General features: G+C 36.1%; 1 protein-coding gene across 7 annotated transcripts in view; it reads right to left on the bottom strand.

Annotated features, from left to right (window-relative positions):
• FANCM (FA complementation group M) overlaps window positions 1-16196 on the bottom strand; it is a 103249-nt gene that overhangs the window by 60909 nt on the left and 26144 nt on the right. For all 7 annotated transcript variants that reach the window (XR_003507534.1, XR_003507535.1, XR_003507536.1 and 4 more), the window contains 5 exons: window positions 15332-15538; window positions 13659-13872; window positions 7957-8114; window positions 6719-6874; window positions 916-2812 (listed from right to left, as the gene is read on the bottom strand). Coding sequence is in view for 4 of the 7 variants with exons in the window: in XM_027521832.1 (XP_027377633.1) it covers window positions 916-2812; window positions 6719-6874; window positions 7957-8114; window positions 13659-13872; window positions 15332-15538 (2632 nt within the window). In the remaining 3 variants the exon portion in view is untranslated. The remainder of the gene's footprint in view (window positions 1-915; window positions 2813-6718; window positions 6875-7956; window positions 8115-13658; window positions 13873-15331; window positions 15539-16196) is intronic.

Genomic DNA, 16196 nt, shown 5'->3' with positions numbered 1-16196 from the left:
ATTAACTGTATGTCCAGAACTTATAAGTTTTTATCTTAAAACATTAATGAATCATAAGATTTATAGAGGAAATTCTCATTTTATGCTATTAACTATTCTTTTTCCTTAGCCATAAAGAGTAAAATTCATAAATGGCCTTTTATAATAATCTGTGCATAAACTAGAGTTGAGTTCTATAACAGGATCTAAAGGATATTTAAATCATTATATTTTTGATATATAAATCACTGGTATTTAAATCATCTATTTTCTGGATTTTCTATAGAATTAGATTATACAAATCCAGAGATTCCTATAGATCTTCTATGACCTTATCTCAATTTTTTAAGTACAGTCTTATTTCTGAATTTTGTCATATAAGTCCCCTACTTTATACTACCCCCCAAAACTTTACACTTTCCTTCTTCCCCTTTGCTTTCATCATTTTACAACATCCAAATTCTCTTTTGATTATCTTCAACACGTCCAAATCATTAATATTCCCAAGGAGCCAAAATAAAAACCTACATTAGAAGTCAACATTTTCAATCTAAACCAGTTCAAAATGCTTTCATCTTCTGAACCTAAATGTCCACCATCTTATTATTCATCTGGTAGTTATTTCCATATTTTACTGATATCTTTTCAAATTTATATGTCACACAATTGTTTGTGTTTTACAATTAAGGGCTAGAGCCAAATATTACACTTGTGTTTTGCAGTGTCTAGCACAGTACCTTCCCGTGGCATGCATGCCATAAATACATGGAGAAAAAAATAAATCCTGTATCAATAAACAACATAAGGACTATATAGTACATTAATTATCTAATTCAATATATCATACACTGAGAAATTACATTTTATAAAAATTATAGAATCTGATCCAAAATAAATATTCTAGAAAATGTGTGCTTTATAAATTTGGAATCTTACCTTCAGTAGAATGGCAGGCTTGATGCAGATTGATTTGTTTCTTGCTTTTATACTTTCCTGTAGAAAGTCCTGAATCACCAAAAGTGGAATTCAATGTTTCTTTGAAACTGTGTAGATTTACTTTCCCCATGTTAGAACCTGACTTTTTAGCCATTTCCATTCTCTTCTCAGAAAATGAGTTCAATATATTTGATTCAGAAAGTGGTGTGCTCATAACTTTGTCTCCTACTGGCAACAAAAACTGAGAGTAACTAGGAGACATAAATTCTTTACTTTTTGTTGCGTTCATTGAAAAACATGAAAAAGCTGGAGTCTGCTTATCTTCACTTGATGGGTGAGTAGTTGTTACACTTGTAGAATTATCAACATGGGCTCCTGACATGACTGCTTGATTTGAAACACAATTTGTACTATTTATCTGCTTAATATCTAAACGCCTTCCAGGTAGATCATCTAAAATTTCATTATTTGTATCTGATGCATGGTCCACTACTTCATCCTCAGAACCTGTACTACAAAATCCTAAATCAAAAGTAACAGAAAATAAATCCTTAGAGCAGTCAAAACCATTTTCATCATTATTCAATTTCCCCTCATGTCTACCTCTCAAACCTTCATGAGATTTCCAACTATTAGTATCACAGACAATTTGATCTTGGGGTTCAGAATCATTCTCTAACAAAAGTTCATCAGAAATGAAGAACTGAGAGACTGGTGCCATTTCACTTACAGCAGTTCTGTCTGATATACCTAAAGATTCACATTTACTGTTCAAGGGAGGAGGGCTCACATCATTAAACTCCGTATTAACATCTTCAAATAATAATAAACTTTCATCCTGAGCAGTATGCAATATTGGGAGGTCACTGTTATCAACATCATGATTCTTTTCTTCAGCAAAATCCTTTGAAGGGCTGATGTTTATTTGAATTTGATTGCTGGACACTAAATGTTCATTTTTACTATCTTTATGTACTTTATCAGAGTCACAGAAGCTTGGCTCATCAGAAATCTTATCATTAGTTGTACCATAAATGCAAGTTTTTTCAGAAAGATGAGTAATAAACTTTAAATTCTGTTGAGAATTTACAGCTGAACATGCCATTAAATTGGTAGATTTATCATTCTGTAAGCACTCTGAGTAGGGTAGAAAAACCAAGTTTTCAAGTGCAGAACCCTCAGAAATTTCATTTTCCAAATCTGATAGTCCACTGAGAGGCGGAGGAGAATGTGATAAAAATCTCTCTACATTAGCTAGCACCTCTTTTGTTAATGAATGACAATGAAAAAATTGGTCATCTGTTTTCGCTATATCAAGCTCACCCTCAAATGAAAGAAATAAGCTAGCTGAAAAAGATTTCTCATCACTGAAACTGTTATAACCAGAATCAAAAAAACTTCCAGTAAATGAACCAGTAGATTTAATTGTAAACTGACAATCCGTTAGTAATCCACACGATGGATTACCTCCATTTTCACTGACAGCACATGTGGCAGTGACTTCACCTGTGTCTGATACCCTTTCACCATTTCGTGGGTCTACCTGAAGAATGTGTTCAGTGGTAGGACTGTCATCAGTATCTAAAGGCTCCATGACAACATCCTTATTTTCCTTTTTAGGCTGATCCTTTTTCAGGTTTTCAGAAGCTTTTTTTTTTAAAGAAGGAATTTTAGTAGATTTGATAGGAATTTGTTTAAAAATTTCAGTACATTCTTCATCAGATTCTGTCATTGAGACTGATTTCCTGTGATTTATATTTGCAAATGAAGACTTCCTGTTATTTGTAAAGGTGCCATCGGCAAAAGAATTATATTCATTTCTCAGAGCACTAGACGCTGAGCTAACATCTTCCATTCGTAAGTAAGATTTAATTTCTGATTCATAGCTGCATTCTCCCTATAAAGAAGGAAAATGAAAGTCACAAGAAAGCAATATAAAACAAACAAAAATTCTAAGAGATGAGCTTTATTCTGTTAAAATATTTCCCAAACAACATTGCATTATTCAAATGATTTTACCTTAAAAATTATTCTAAGTCAAACAAAATTATAAACATTACTGTGAAATTATCACAAATTATCTTTTATCAGTTAATAGTTCTGTATTCCCGAGAGCCACGATAAATATTTGTAGAAAGTATAAATTTAATTAATATATAAAATATTATTATACTTTTTTCCTAACATTTAACTCAACAATGATTCTAACTTCTTAAAAAAGATATTTAAGAAATTAACATATATAAATGAGAAACACATACTTATGTGAAATTTACTCTCTTGATGAAGATAAACTAAGAACAGCTTTTAGAACATTTGAAATAATGGTACCCATATGTCTTCTAGGCTGTAAGCTAGAATATGCTATTTAAAAAAAATTTCTCAAGAACTCTTCTCGTGAATTTCCACGTCTTATATCTAAATCTAAAACTACAGTCTCCACCATCCCTGACTCATCCTTCCCTCTTGCCACAAAATGCCACTTTACTCAGGATTCCTCTACTATTCAGGAACTTAAGCAGTTAACTCTCCACTTTCTGTATAATAAAAACAATAAATATTAATGTCAGAATGTCTGTCACCCTACTAGGATATATGCTCCCTACAGAATATTTAATCTGTCTTCTTAATCAGTGTAGCCATGGGGCCTAGAACAGACCATGCCATATAGAAGGCACTAAATAAATGTGCTACTCTGATGTACAGCCTTTGCTGGCACATCCCAGTACTGAGTACATGAGAGGCCCATGACAACTATTGGTAGAAAGTACGAATTTAATTAACACATAAAACAGGATTACAAACACTTGTTTTTCACTTGTAGGGATCTATAAATAATTACTTTATTTACATGTATTCGTGAACAACAGCTAATAATAAAATTAGCAGCTACAATATATCAAGTAATTACTATGTGCCAGGTACTATTCTAATTGCTTTACATGTACTTAATCCCTAAAACAACCTTGTGACAAAAGAATCATTATTCCCAATTTACAGATGAAACTGAGGCACAAAGAGGTTAAGCAGATGCAAAAAGTAAGATTCTAACCCAGGCATTTTGGATTTCACACTCACAATAGGTTCACCATTCTGACTCTCTCAAAGAACAATCATCAGGAAGTTACTCAAGGAATCACTAATTCTCTAAACTACCAACAGGATAAAGGAGACATACCAAATGACCTGTATGATACGGAAATTTCAACAGATCAAACAAGAATACTAAATTTGCTTTACAAACATTTATATAAATCATTAAATAGGAATTCCCTGGAGATCTAGTGGTTAGGACTTGGTGTTCTCACTGACAGGGCGTGGGTTCAATCCCTGGTCTGGGAACGAAGATCCTACAAGTTATGCGGCACAACCAAAAAACATTTTTTTAAGCCATTCAGTTCAGTTCAGTTGCTCAGTTGTGTCTGACTCTTTGCGACCCCATGGACTGCAGCATGCCAGGCATCCCTGTCCATCACCAACTCCCAGAGTTTACTCAAACTCATGTCCATTGAGTCGGTGATGCCATCCAACCATCTCATCCTCCATACTCTCCTCCTCCTGCCTGCAATCTTTCCCAGCATCAGGGTCTTCTCAAATGAGTCAGTTCTTCCCATCAGGTGGCCAAAGGATTGGAGTTTCAGCTTCAACATCAGTCCTTAAAATGAACACTCAGGACTGATCTCCTTTAGGATGGACTGGTTGGATCTCCTTATAGTCCAAAGGACTCTCAAGAGTCTTCTCCAACACCACATTTAAAAGCATCAATTCTTTGGCGCTCAGCTTTCTTTACAGTCCAACTCTCACATCCATACATGACTACAGGAAAACCATAGATGGACTTTTGTCAGCAAAGTAACGTCTCTGCTTTTTAATACGCTGTCGAGGTTGGTCATAACTTTTCTTCCAAGGAGCAAGCGTCTTTTAATTTCATGGCTGCAGGCACCATCTGCAGTGATTTTGGAGCCCCCAAATATAAAGTCTGTCACTGCTTCCACTGTTTCCCCATCTATTTGCCATGAAGTGATGGGACCAGATGCCATGATCTTAGTTTTCTGAATGTTGAGCTTTAAGCCAACTTTTTCACTCTCCTCTTTTACTTTCATCAACAGGCTCATTAGTTCTTCTTTGCTTTCTGCCTTAAGGGTGGTGTCATCTGCATATCTGAGGTTATTGATATTTCTCCCGGCAATCTTGATTCCAGCTTGTGCTTCTTCCAGCCCAGCGTTTCTCATGATGTACTCTGCATATAAGTTAAATAAGCAGGGTGACAATATACAGCCTTGACGTACTCCTTTTCCTATTTGGAACCAGTCTGTTGTTCCATGTCCAGATCGAACTGTTGCTTCCTGACCTGCATACAGATTTCTCAAGAAGCAGGTCAGATGGTTGGTATTCCCATCTCTTGAAGAATTGTCCAAAATTTGTTGTGGTCCACACAGTCAAAGGCTTTGGCACAGTCAATAGAAGCAGAAGTAGGTATTTTTCTAGAACTCTCTTGCTCTTTTGATGATCCGACGGGTGTTGGCAATTTGATCTCTGGTTCCTCTGCCTTTTCTAAATCCAGCTTGAACATCTGGAATTTCATGGTTTATGTACTGTTGAAGCCTGGCTTGGAGAATTTTGAGCATTACTTTGCTAGTGTGTGAGATGAGTGCAATTGTGCAGTAGTTTGAGCATTCTTTGGCATTGCCTTTCTTTGGGATTGGAATGAAAACTGACCTTTTCCAGTCCTGTGGCCACTGCTGAGTTTTAAAAATTTGCTGGCATATTGACGGCAGCACTTTCACGGCATCATCTTTTAGGATTTGAAATAGCTCAAGTGGAATTCCATCACCTCCAGTAGTTTTGTTCATAGTGATACCTCCTAAGGCCCACTTGACTTAGCATTCCAGTATGTCTGGCTCTAAGTGAATGGTCATACCATGATTATCTGGGTCGTGAAGATCTTTTTTGTATAGTTCTTCTGTGTATTCTTGCCACCTCTTCTTAATATCTTCTGCTTCTGTTAGGTCCATACCATTTCTGTCCTTTATTGTGCCCATCTTTGTATGAAATGTTCCCTCGGTATCTCTAATTTTCTTGAAGAGATCTCTAGTCTTTCCCTTGCTATTGTTTTCTTCTATTTCTTTGCATTGATCACTGAGGACGGCTTTCTTATCTCTCCATGTTGTTCTTTGTAACTCTGCATTCAAATGGGTATATCTTTCCTTTTCTCCTTTGCCTTTCGCTTCTCTTCTTCTCATAGCTTTTTGTAAGGCCTCCTCAGACAATCATTTTGCCTTTTTTGCATTTCTTTTTCTTGGGGATGGTCTTGATCCCCTTTAGCCAATGAAAGAGAAAGTGAAGTTGCTCAGTTGTGTCCGACTCTTTGGGACCCCACGGACTGTAGCCTACCAGGCCCCTCTGTCTGTGGGATTTTCAAGGCAAGAATACTGGAGTGGGTTGCCATTTCCTTCTCCAGGAGATCTTCCTGAATGAGGGATTGAACCCAGGTCTCCCGCATTGTAGGCAGATGCTTTACCATCTGAGTCACCAGGGAAGCTCCCTTTAGCCATTAAATACATTAAAATTTCACTCTTGTCTATCAATATTCACAGACGGCATTCTTCTAATTAGGCCTACTTCTAAGATAGAAAACTAGTCCACTGAGATCACAAGAAGCTACATAGAAAAACAAAATAGTTTAGCTATGATTATTTATAATAAATACTTGTTTCTTATAATAATGACTTCAAATTAAGAAGACTAAAGTATTCTAGTTTCACTGTCATGCCAGCAAAAGAAAGTTAAAGTAGGCTCCTACCTCTTCATGTCTCATTCCTTCTATCATTTGCATAATATTTATGAAATGGTGACATCGATCTGAATGGTCGACTTGATATGTAGGCAAAGGATGATCCTGCCATAATCTCCATTCAGAGAGAGACAATTGACGAATTCCAACGGTTGGTTCTTCAGTCTTGATTAACAATCATTTAACATAACAAAAAACACACATACTCAGATTTCACACACTGATTTAAAAAATACTTAATATACAGATAATCGGCATACCGTAAATAATTTTAATTCACTTAGGTATTTTCAACTAGCATTTCAGGTGAAAAATAAAATAACTTTATGAAGTACAAAGATGTCCTTTTAAATACATCTTAAAAATAACTGTTACATGTATTGCTTGTACAACTAGAAAGAAAACTATGTCATTAGAAATAAAATACATAAATAAATAAACATTAGATGAGTTACTACTTGGACATATTCCTGTTATATAATTCCATGTTAAGAGTTTTTGCTAGATTACGTTCTATAATCTAATAAAGAGGTATTCATAATCTCTCAGTGATACTGATCTCAATTCATCATGCCTGCTGCCATTCCTCACTTTCCCTGTTAGTGAAAACAATATAGATTTTCAAAGCCAAGTATTTCAAGCCCTATAAATCTTCTCAAAGGTATCTTCCTTGAAGTTGTTTTTCTATTTCTCTGGGTACATATGTAACCTCTGATCAATCTGTTTGACTTTCCTTATGCTCATCAATAATTTGTTCATAATAAAATAATATTCAATTTAAAGTTTTACTCTAATTTCAAAACAAAAAGTAAAAAGCAGTTTGTACAAAGACATTCATAAAAGCCTAATTTTATACTAGTAATATACTGAAAATAGCTCTAAAACACAACAGAGAAATAGTTAAAGTACGGTATATCACAGAGTAACGTAACAATCATAAAAATTATACCTACACAGAAATATTCATATGAAGAAAGTCATAAAGTCAGAATTTATGTAAATATATTATAGTCATATAAAAATATATATACAATAAGAAATATGAGTTTTATCAAGACAGACTATTCTTTAATATTCTTTTTTAAACTGTTAAAATTAAAGTTAAAATATTTTAAACTAAAAATATTCAGTTTTAAACTGCTTACATTCTTAATTTTTGACCTTCTGATCATGAATATTCATTCTCTTTACTCCCAAAGCTATTGCATAGTCACTATAAAGAACATCTGAAAACACATTTAACTTACTGGTCTGTTCTCTTCGTTGTGTAAAGATAGAAATTGAACTTGAGGCAATGTTATTTGCTGAATTTCATCAGTGTCTCTTAATCTATATCGTCTATTCCATAATTTAAATTCTTCTTCTGATAAGAACCAATCGTCTTTTGAATTACTCTGCTTTATTCCTAGAAATTTAAAAAATAAGTCAAAACAGGTTTAAAAAAAATCTGCTAGACAAACACAAAATAAAAGACATCAACTCAAACTCTCTACCTGTTTCTGCTCAACCACTAATTCTGTTCCTTAAAATTTGCTTTCTTCATATAAACACTCTGGTTATTACTTCCTGTTTCTACACATCTCCTAAACTTCTCTCACCTTTTTGAAAGTACGTACTAGGGGACCCTTCCAACTACAGCTAACCTCGTTAACAAAACATCACCAGGCAGCTCTCAGTCTTGTATTCCTTTGGACTCTCTCTATTTTGTTGTCTAAGACCTGGAAGGAAACAGACAACTTACAAAAGAAAGCTAGCATCATGATTCTATCTTAACACTATCAGAAAGCTATCTGAATCTGTTATGGATGCGGGAGAGATGCAAAGACTAAAAAGAGTTAAAGCCTTAAATGTGGGGTGGGGTGGGACGACAGTTTAAAAAGGACAAGAAAGACCTACTGCTTTAAAAAATGACATGATAACATACTTTTAAAAAATGCATAATAAATTAATCCTTTATTCGTTCATAATCTTTGTAAAGGAAAATAACCACCAACATGGAAAGGATGAAAAAATATTAAGCTGTAACTCAGGTCCCAGTAAAGATGAGGGAAGAAAAAGAAATCAGAAAGGTACTGAATTGGAAATCAGGAAACTTCTGTCGTAGGTATTCCCAAATATTACATGAAAGCTTTTGCAAAATAAGGGGTTTAAATTAGGTGATCTCTCAGGTTTCCTCAGATCTAGCAATCTGAGGCACTGAGACTTTTGAAATAGAAACTTATTTCCTTCTCCTGGTCACATTAAATATATTCAGACCTCTAGCCTAAATGAATCATATACAAATATATAAAAGATGGTATTTATACATACTACCTTATTAGCAAGATGAATCACTCACACTTGAAAAATCAGAGAAAATGGAAGAAGAAAAGCATAGAAAAATGTACATGAGCTAGTAATATAAGAAAGCCTTCCTCAGAGATCAGTGCAAAGAAATAGAGGAAAACAATAAAAATGGGAAAGTCCAGAGATCTCTTCAAGAAAATTAGAGATACCGAGGGAACATTTCATACAAAGATAGGCACAATGAAGGACAGGAATGGTATGGACCTAACATAAGCAGAAGAGATTAAGAAGAGGTGGCAAGAATACACAGAAGAACTATACAAAAAAGATCTTCACGACCCAGATAATCACAATCGTGGGATCATTCACCTAGAGCCAGACATCCTGGAATGTGAAGTCAAGTGGGCCTTAGGAAGCAAAACTATGAACAAAACTACTGGAGGTGATGGAATTCCACTTGAGCTATTTCAAATCCTAAAAGATGATGCCGTGAAAGTGTTGCCCTCAATATGCCAGCAAATTTTTAAAACTCAGCAGTGGCCACAGGACTGGAAAAGGTCAGTTTTCATTCCAATCCCAAAGAAAGGCAGTGCCAAAGAACATTCAAACTACCGCACAATTGCACTCATCTCACATGCTAGCAAAGTAATGCTCAAAATTCCCCAAGCCAGGCTTCAACAGTACATAAACCATGAAATTCCAGATGTTCAAGCTGGATTTAGAAAAGGCAGAGGAACCAGAGATCAAATTGCCAACACCCGTCGGATCATCAAAAGAGCAAGAGAGTTCCAGAAAAATACCTACTTCTGCTTCTATTGACTGTGCCAAAGCCTTTGACTGTGTGGACCACAACAAATTTTGGACAATTCTTCAAGAGATGGGAATACCAGACCACCTGACCTGCTTCTTGAGAAATCTGTATGCAGGTCAGGAAGCAACAGTTCGATCTGGACATGGAACAACAGACTGGTTCCAAATAGGAAAAGGAGTACGTCAAGGCTGTATATTGTCACCTTGCTTAACTTATATGCAGAGTACATCATGAGAAACGCTGGGCTGGAAGAAGCGCAAGCTGGAATCAAGACTGCCGCGAGAAAAAAAAAAAAAAGATTGCCGCGAGAAATATCAATAACCCCAGATATGCAGATGACACCACCCTTAAGGCAGAAAGCAAAGAAGAACTAATGAGCCTGTTGATGAAAGTAAAAGAGGAGAGTGAAAATGTTGAGCTTAAAGCTCAACATTCAGAAAACTAAGATCATGGCATCTGGTCCCATCATTGCATGGCAAATAGATGGGGAAACAGTGGAAGCAGTGACAGACTTTATTTTGGGGGGCTCCAAAATCACTGCAGATGGTGCCTGCAGCCATGAAATTAAAAGATGCTTGCTCCTTGGAAGAAAAGTTATGACCAACCTAGACAGCATATTAAAAAGCAGAGACATTACTTTGCCAACAAAGGTCCATCTAATCAAAGGTATGTAGTCATATATGGATGTGAGAGTTGGACTATAAAGAAAGCTGAGCGCTGAAGAATTGATGCTTTTGAACTGTGGTGTTGGAGAAGACTCTTGAGAGTCCCTTGGACTGGAAGGAGATCAACCCAGTCAATCCTAAAGGAAATCAGTCCTGAATATTCATTGGAAGGACTGATGCCGAAGCTGAAACTCCAATACTTTGGTTACCTGATGTGAAGAACTGACTCATTGGAATAGACCCTGATGCTGGGCAAGACTGAAGGCAGGAGGAGAAGGGGACGAAAGAGGAAATGGTTGGATGGCATCACCAACTGAACGGACATGAGTTTGAGTAAACTCCAGGAGTTGGTGATGGGCAGGGAGGCCTGGCATGCTGCAGTCCAGGGGGTTGGAAAGAGTCGGACAGTACTGAGTGACTGAACTAAACTAGTAACATTTTTAGAAGCAATTACTAAACATATGGTTAATTAACATCTATAAAAATTAAATGATCACTAAGAAAACTGTACATCAACCTAACCAAGTTTTGATCATACTGTTAGTTTAATTATTCAAGAGAATTCAAATATACACTATCTTTTCATTTTAACCATAATTTGGCAAAGTCTTGTAAAATGATACGTATATTTCTATTAAGTGAATTTGCATTAGGTTTAACAGGCATATCCACAAAACACTGATTAATGGCTCTGAGTTAAAGGAAAGAACGTTAACAAATTTAACTAAGTCCAAAGAAGGTGCCCAGGATAGAGAAGAATTCTGAAACTTCACAGTAATGGAAACCAGTGGAAAAGTCAGTTGAACAAACTTGAGAGGTACTGTCTTCAAATATATAAAGAAAGTGCGACCTAGGTATCTCAAAGATCAAATCCATTTTTGTGTCTAGAAGCTGTGGGCAAATAAAGCCACCTGCCATTTCAGTAAATAAAGGATGTTGTTGGGGCGATTGGCCATCAACCACTGCAGCTGCCCCTAAGAGCGTATCAGAGTGGAGAAAAGCAGAATACTGGCCTAGGTAGTTAAGATGTATATCAAAGGAATAATTTCAGTGAGCTGAAACTCTTGCATCGTCCCATACATAAAAAAGCACTAAAATCATTAACTTGAGAGGTCTAGTTTTCTGGGATTAGAAGTAATCTTTTGATGTTCAGTGACTGGGTTTTTTCTCAGCAAAAACTCCTATGTATCCTGGCCCCCCACTTGCCTCTGTGGAACAGTCCCTCGGAGCTATCTGAGGGGCTTCCTTCCTGTGCTATAGTCCTCAGTAGTGCCCTGAATAAAACCTAATTCTCAACTTTTATGTTGTGCATTTTTTTCAGTTGACAAAGCCATAATTAAATCAATGAGAAAAAGATACGACAGAATTTTTTTTTTAACAAAAGAACTTCTTTTATATGTACTATCAACAATGGAACGAACTCTCATAAAAGAATACAGTTTCCATTAACAGAGATGTTCAAGTTGAGGCTTGATATACATTTGACATGGAGAGGGAAATAGCAACCCACTCCAGTATTTTTGTCTGGGAAATCCCACGGACAGAGGAGCTTGGTGGGCTACAGTCCACAGGGTCTCAAAGAGTCGCACATGATCTAGAGATTGGACACTCAGACACACACACTTAACAGGCATGCTATAGAAAACATCCCTACCTTGGTAGGTAACTGGACTGGATGATTCCTGAGGTTTCTTCCAAAGTTTACAATATATTTTATGATTCTTTAATATTTCAAGATATTGTCTTGATATCACCAAAATCTCTGCAGTTCTTAAACTAGCCTTCTCCTTACTACGCTCCTTGGCACCAAAGTATTAATATTTGTTCCTCACTGGCTCAGTATTACCAGCTTAGTCTAACTTCACCACTATCTGGTGTAACAGTAAATTAAAAAAAAAAAAAAAATTCTCCTTTGCAGAAATTCCCCCTATTTCTCTGAAAGCAATTCCACAGATACTTATTAATATTCCTAAATCCTTTGTTTAACTCTCTGATAGGCATGCAAATCTTTGTAAAGGAAAAGCAAGTCTCTAGCCAGGTTTTCAACCAGAAATGATTTTCTTAAGGACCTAGGAGACATCTCTTTGAAATGTAAACATCAAGGAAGACAGTGTCCCCATGTCCCAGACAGCTGGGGAGTTCAGCCTTGGCACCTTCCTCTGGGCTCTCCCTACCTGCTTGTCATAGAGACAGAAGTTTTATTATTTCTTTGGATAAGTGTTAGGTGCTCAGTTGTGTTTGTGATCCCATAGACTATGATTTGTGACCTATGGTTTGTGACCCCATAGACTGTACCTTGCCAGACTCTTCTGTCCATGGAATTCTCTAGGCAAAAATACTGGAGTGGGTAGCCATTCCCTTCTCCAGGGGATCTTCCCAACCCAGGGACTGAACCTGGGTCTCCTACACTGCAGGCATATTCCTCACTGTTTGAGCTACCAGGGAGGATGAGGATAAAGGCAACTAGCTAACACAAATGGCTACCTCAATTACTGGGTGAATTTGGAATTAACTATGAAAAAACATGGGCTTCCCAGGTGGCTCTGTGGTAAGAATCTGCCTGCCACTGCAGGAGACGCAGGTTCGAGCCCTGGGTCAGGAAGACTGCCCTGGAGAAAGAAAAGGCAACCCACTCCAGTATTCTTGCCCTGGAATTCCCAGAGGAGCCTGGAGAGGCGACAGTCCATGGGGTTGCAAAAGAGTCAGACACGACTTAGCAACTAAAACAACAATGAAAGAACATACAGCAAACGGTGCTGTCCTCTTACGAGAAGACAAGTTACTGTTAAAATCTTAAGAACATGAGGTAAAGGATTACTACTGTTTAAATGAACAGGCTAGAATTTCTTTCTTTCTCTTAACTTGGTGGATTGCTTACAATGCATACTGTAATATGGCTTTGTGCTTATTCAATAATAAAAGTGTTTTCCTCTTTTCTACATTTTGTAAAGCGGATTCTCTGGGCTTATATTTTTAGTTTTCCCAACACTGAGCTTCTTTCATTCTGTATTGCCAGTACCTTGTTCCCTTTGCCACATTAATCATCTCTCTTCTATCCTTCTCAAAGTGAACACCTATAACAAACTAGAATGTATGTTGATTTCCTCATAGAATAGATCAATATATGACCTGCTAACAAATAACAGAAAAACAAATGTGTGTCTCAAATGCAAAAAACTGTATTTACCATTCCTATAGGAAAAGATAGATGACTTTCGCTGCAAGTTCCGAGAAGGCTTCTCTGGTTCATAGACACCATGTGTAATGAACATCTTATGTAACTGTGGGTTGACTCCATCAGGAACCATTCGTGGACTTCCTTGGTAAAAATGAAGGACCTGCCTATTACCTGAAATAGCTTTATAAATACTTCTTTTGTTGCACTGACTTTGATTATAAGTCTGCAAAAAAAAAATGCAAAATCATTTTATTTCTATAATAATCACCTAGCCATAACAAGTAGTTATTATATCACCCTGAGTTTATTCTAAACAGCAAATTAAGCTCTGATCCACTTAAATACTTGAGGAACAGAATCTATGTTGTCTTAAATTTGAAGGCTATTTAAGTCTTAATGAAAATCATTTCAAGATTTATTCTTACTTTAGTAACTATATTGTACCAACAAAGTCTGTCTTTTATTCAGTATCTTGCTGTTTTTGAATAAGGTTAATATTTATATATACGTATAAACTGCTTTAAAAAAATACTATTTTTTTAATTTCAGCTTGTTACTTCATCTCTCTACACGTCAATTTTCTTTACTGTATACAACAAGAAAATCCCTAGTACTGCCCTGACAGCATTGTTGACATTATTTAAGTAAAACAATGCATCTGAAACATTTGCAACAGTGTCCAACACAAAGTAGGTACTCATGAAATGTGGTCCACTATGACTTTTTAACAGATAAGAAAACTAACACTTAAATAGAGGTTAAGTGAGTTGCCTAAGGTAATACAATTAGTTAGGACCCAGTTCCACTCAGTGATAATACATAGACTTTTAAAAGCTGCCAGACATCTCATTTATTAGAATTATCTCATAGATAAATTGGATGTTACATAAGAATATGCTATAGTAACATAAAAAGTATTGGTGGAAAAAGAAATTCATTTTTCAGGATGATTTTCACAGGGTTTCTGAAACACTTCAAATCAATTGTTTAAAACTACTGTCATTAATGAAAATTCCTTAATGCAAAACTATTTTAAAAATATTTACTTGGCCACAGAAATAGTCCCACTCAGTTATAAAAGTTATTAACACTTCAGTGTACACATGCAGAATAATATTATGTACAACATATTTAGGGAGGCCTGTCACCCAAGACTTATGAATATCACTCAATGCCTTATCACTTAGAATAGACATTAGTAAACTTCCACAAGGGGTCAGAAAGTAAATATTTTAGGCTTTGCTGGCTACATATTACCCCCGGCACATATGGTGGGTTAGTTGACTGATTTAGGCAGCTCTTTAAAATGTAAAAAATATTCTCAGCTCACTGTAGTTATTAATAAAACAACAACTAAACACACACAAAAAAACAAGCCTTAAAAGCACAGGGAAATAGTCAGACAAGGTAATACTTGATTTTTGTATCTATGTGTTGCTAAATTAATACTAAAGTACAAAGACATGGTTCTTTATATGGATAAAAGTTATGAAGCTGAGTCTAGTCAAAAATTTTCCTAACTACAAGAAAAGAATAGGTAGTATCTAATACAAAGGGAAACAAAAGTCAATCACAATTACTACAGATTGCTTGGACTTTGAATGTGAACAGATTGATACTTGTCTTTAGGTTCCGTTTCTCAAATTTCGACTGTCAGATTATGCTCCCACAAGTCTACTTACGCGTTCCTCTCGTCCTTCAGCAAGGATAACAACAATCCTGCCCTGACGTTTGCGGCCAGTTCTACCCATTCGCTGTATAAGACGAATTGGGCTCTTCTGGGCATCAAAACATATTATAAGGTCAACTTCTCCGATATCCAAACCTTCTTCACCAACGCAAGTAGACACCAACGTATTGTATCCACCACTACGAAATTGTTTCACTACCTAAAATTAAAATTTAAAAATACTTAGATGCAACCAGAAGAGAATTGCAAATCAAAGCATACTTTTTCCATTTGCCCCTGAAATCAGATTAAAACTCACCACCCAAAATACTACCAAATAGGAAAAGAAGCGGCAAAATGACAATATAAACCAAGAGAGACAGCGGTGCAGTGCAAAGCGCAGTCCCGATTCCTTTGCTTTAATGATGGTTATGATTCCAAAAGGTTCTTCTAACCATTTACACATGAGTGAGAAAGCACAGATATTATTTTTAACATCACTAAAAAGAGGGTAGAGCACGTAAATGGCCCCAGAGCACTTACTGCTATTTATCATATCCTACTGTCAGTCAATTTTAGAATAACAGTAAGTTTAATGATTAAACTATGTTTGATTACTTCTAGCATTCATATTTTAAACAGAAATGGAATAACGGCCATAGAGAATGGTCTGGCGGCTGTCAAGGGGGAGGGGGCTGAGGGAGGGATCAAGTCAGGGGTTGGGGTTAGCAGATATAAACTTCTGTATATACAATGGACAAACAAGTTCCCACTGTAGAGCACAGAGAACTATATTCAATGGAAAACAATATTAAAAAAAGAATGCATGCATATGTGTAAACTGAATCACCTTGCTGTACAGCAGTAATACAACATTG

The sequence above is a fragment of the Bos indicus x Bos taurus genome, chromosome 21 (genome assembly GCF_003369695.1).
Source record: "Bos indicus x Bos taurus breed Angus x Brahman F1 hybrid chromosome 21, Bos_hybrid_MaternalHap_v2.0, whole genome shotgun sequence".
Classification (NCBI taxonomy): Eukaryota; Metazoa; Chordata; class Mammalia; order Artiodactyla; family Bovidae; genus Bos; species Bos indicus x Bos taurus.
Note: the sequence above shows the minus strand (reverse complement) of the source record. Positions and strands in the feature narration are given on the sequence as shown.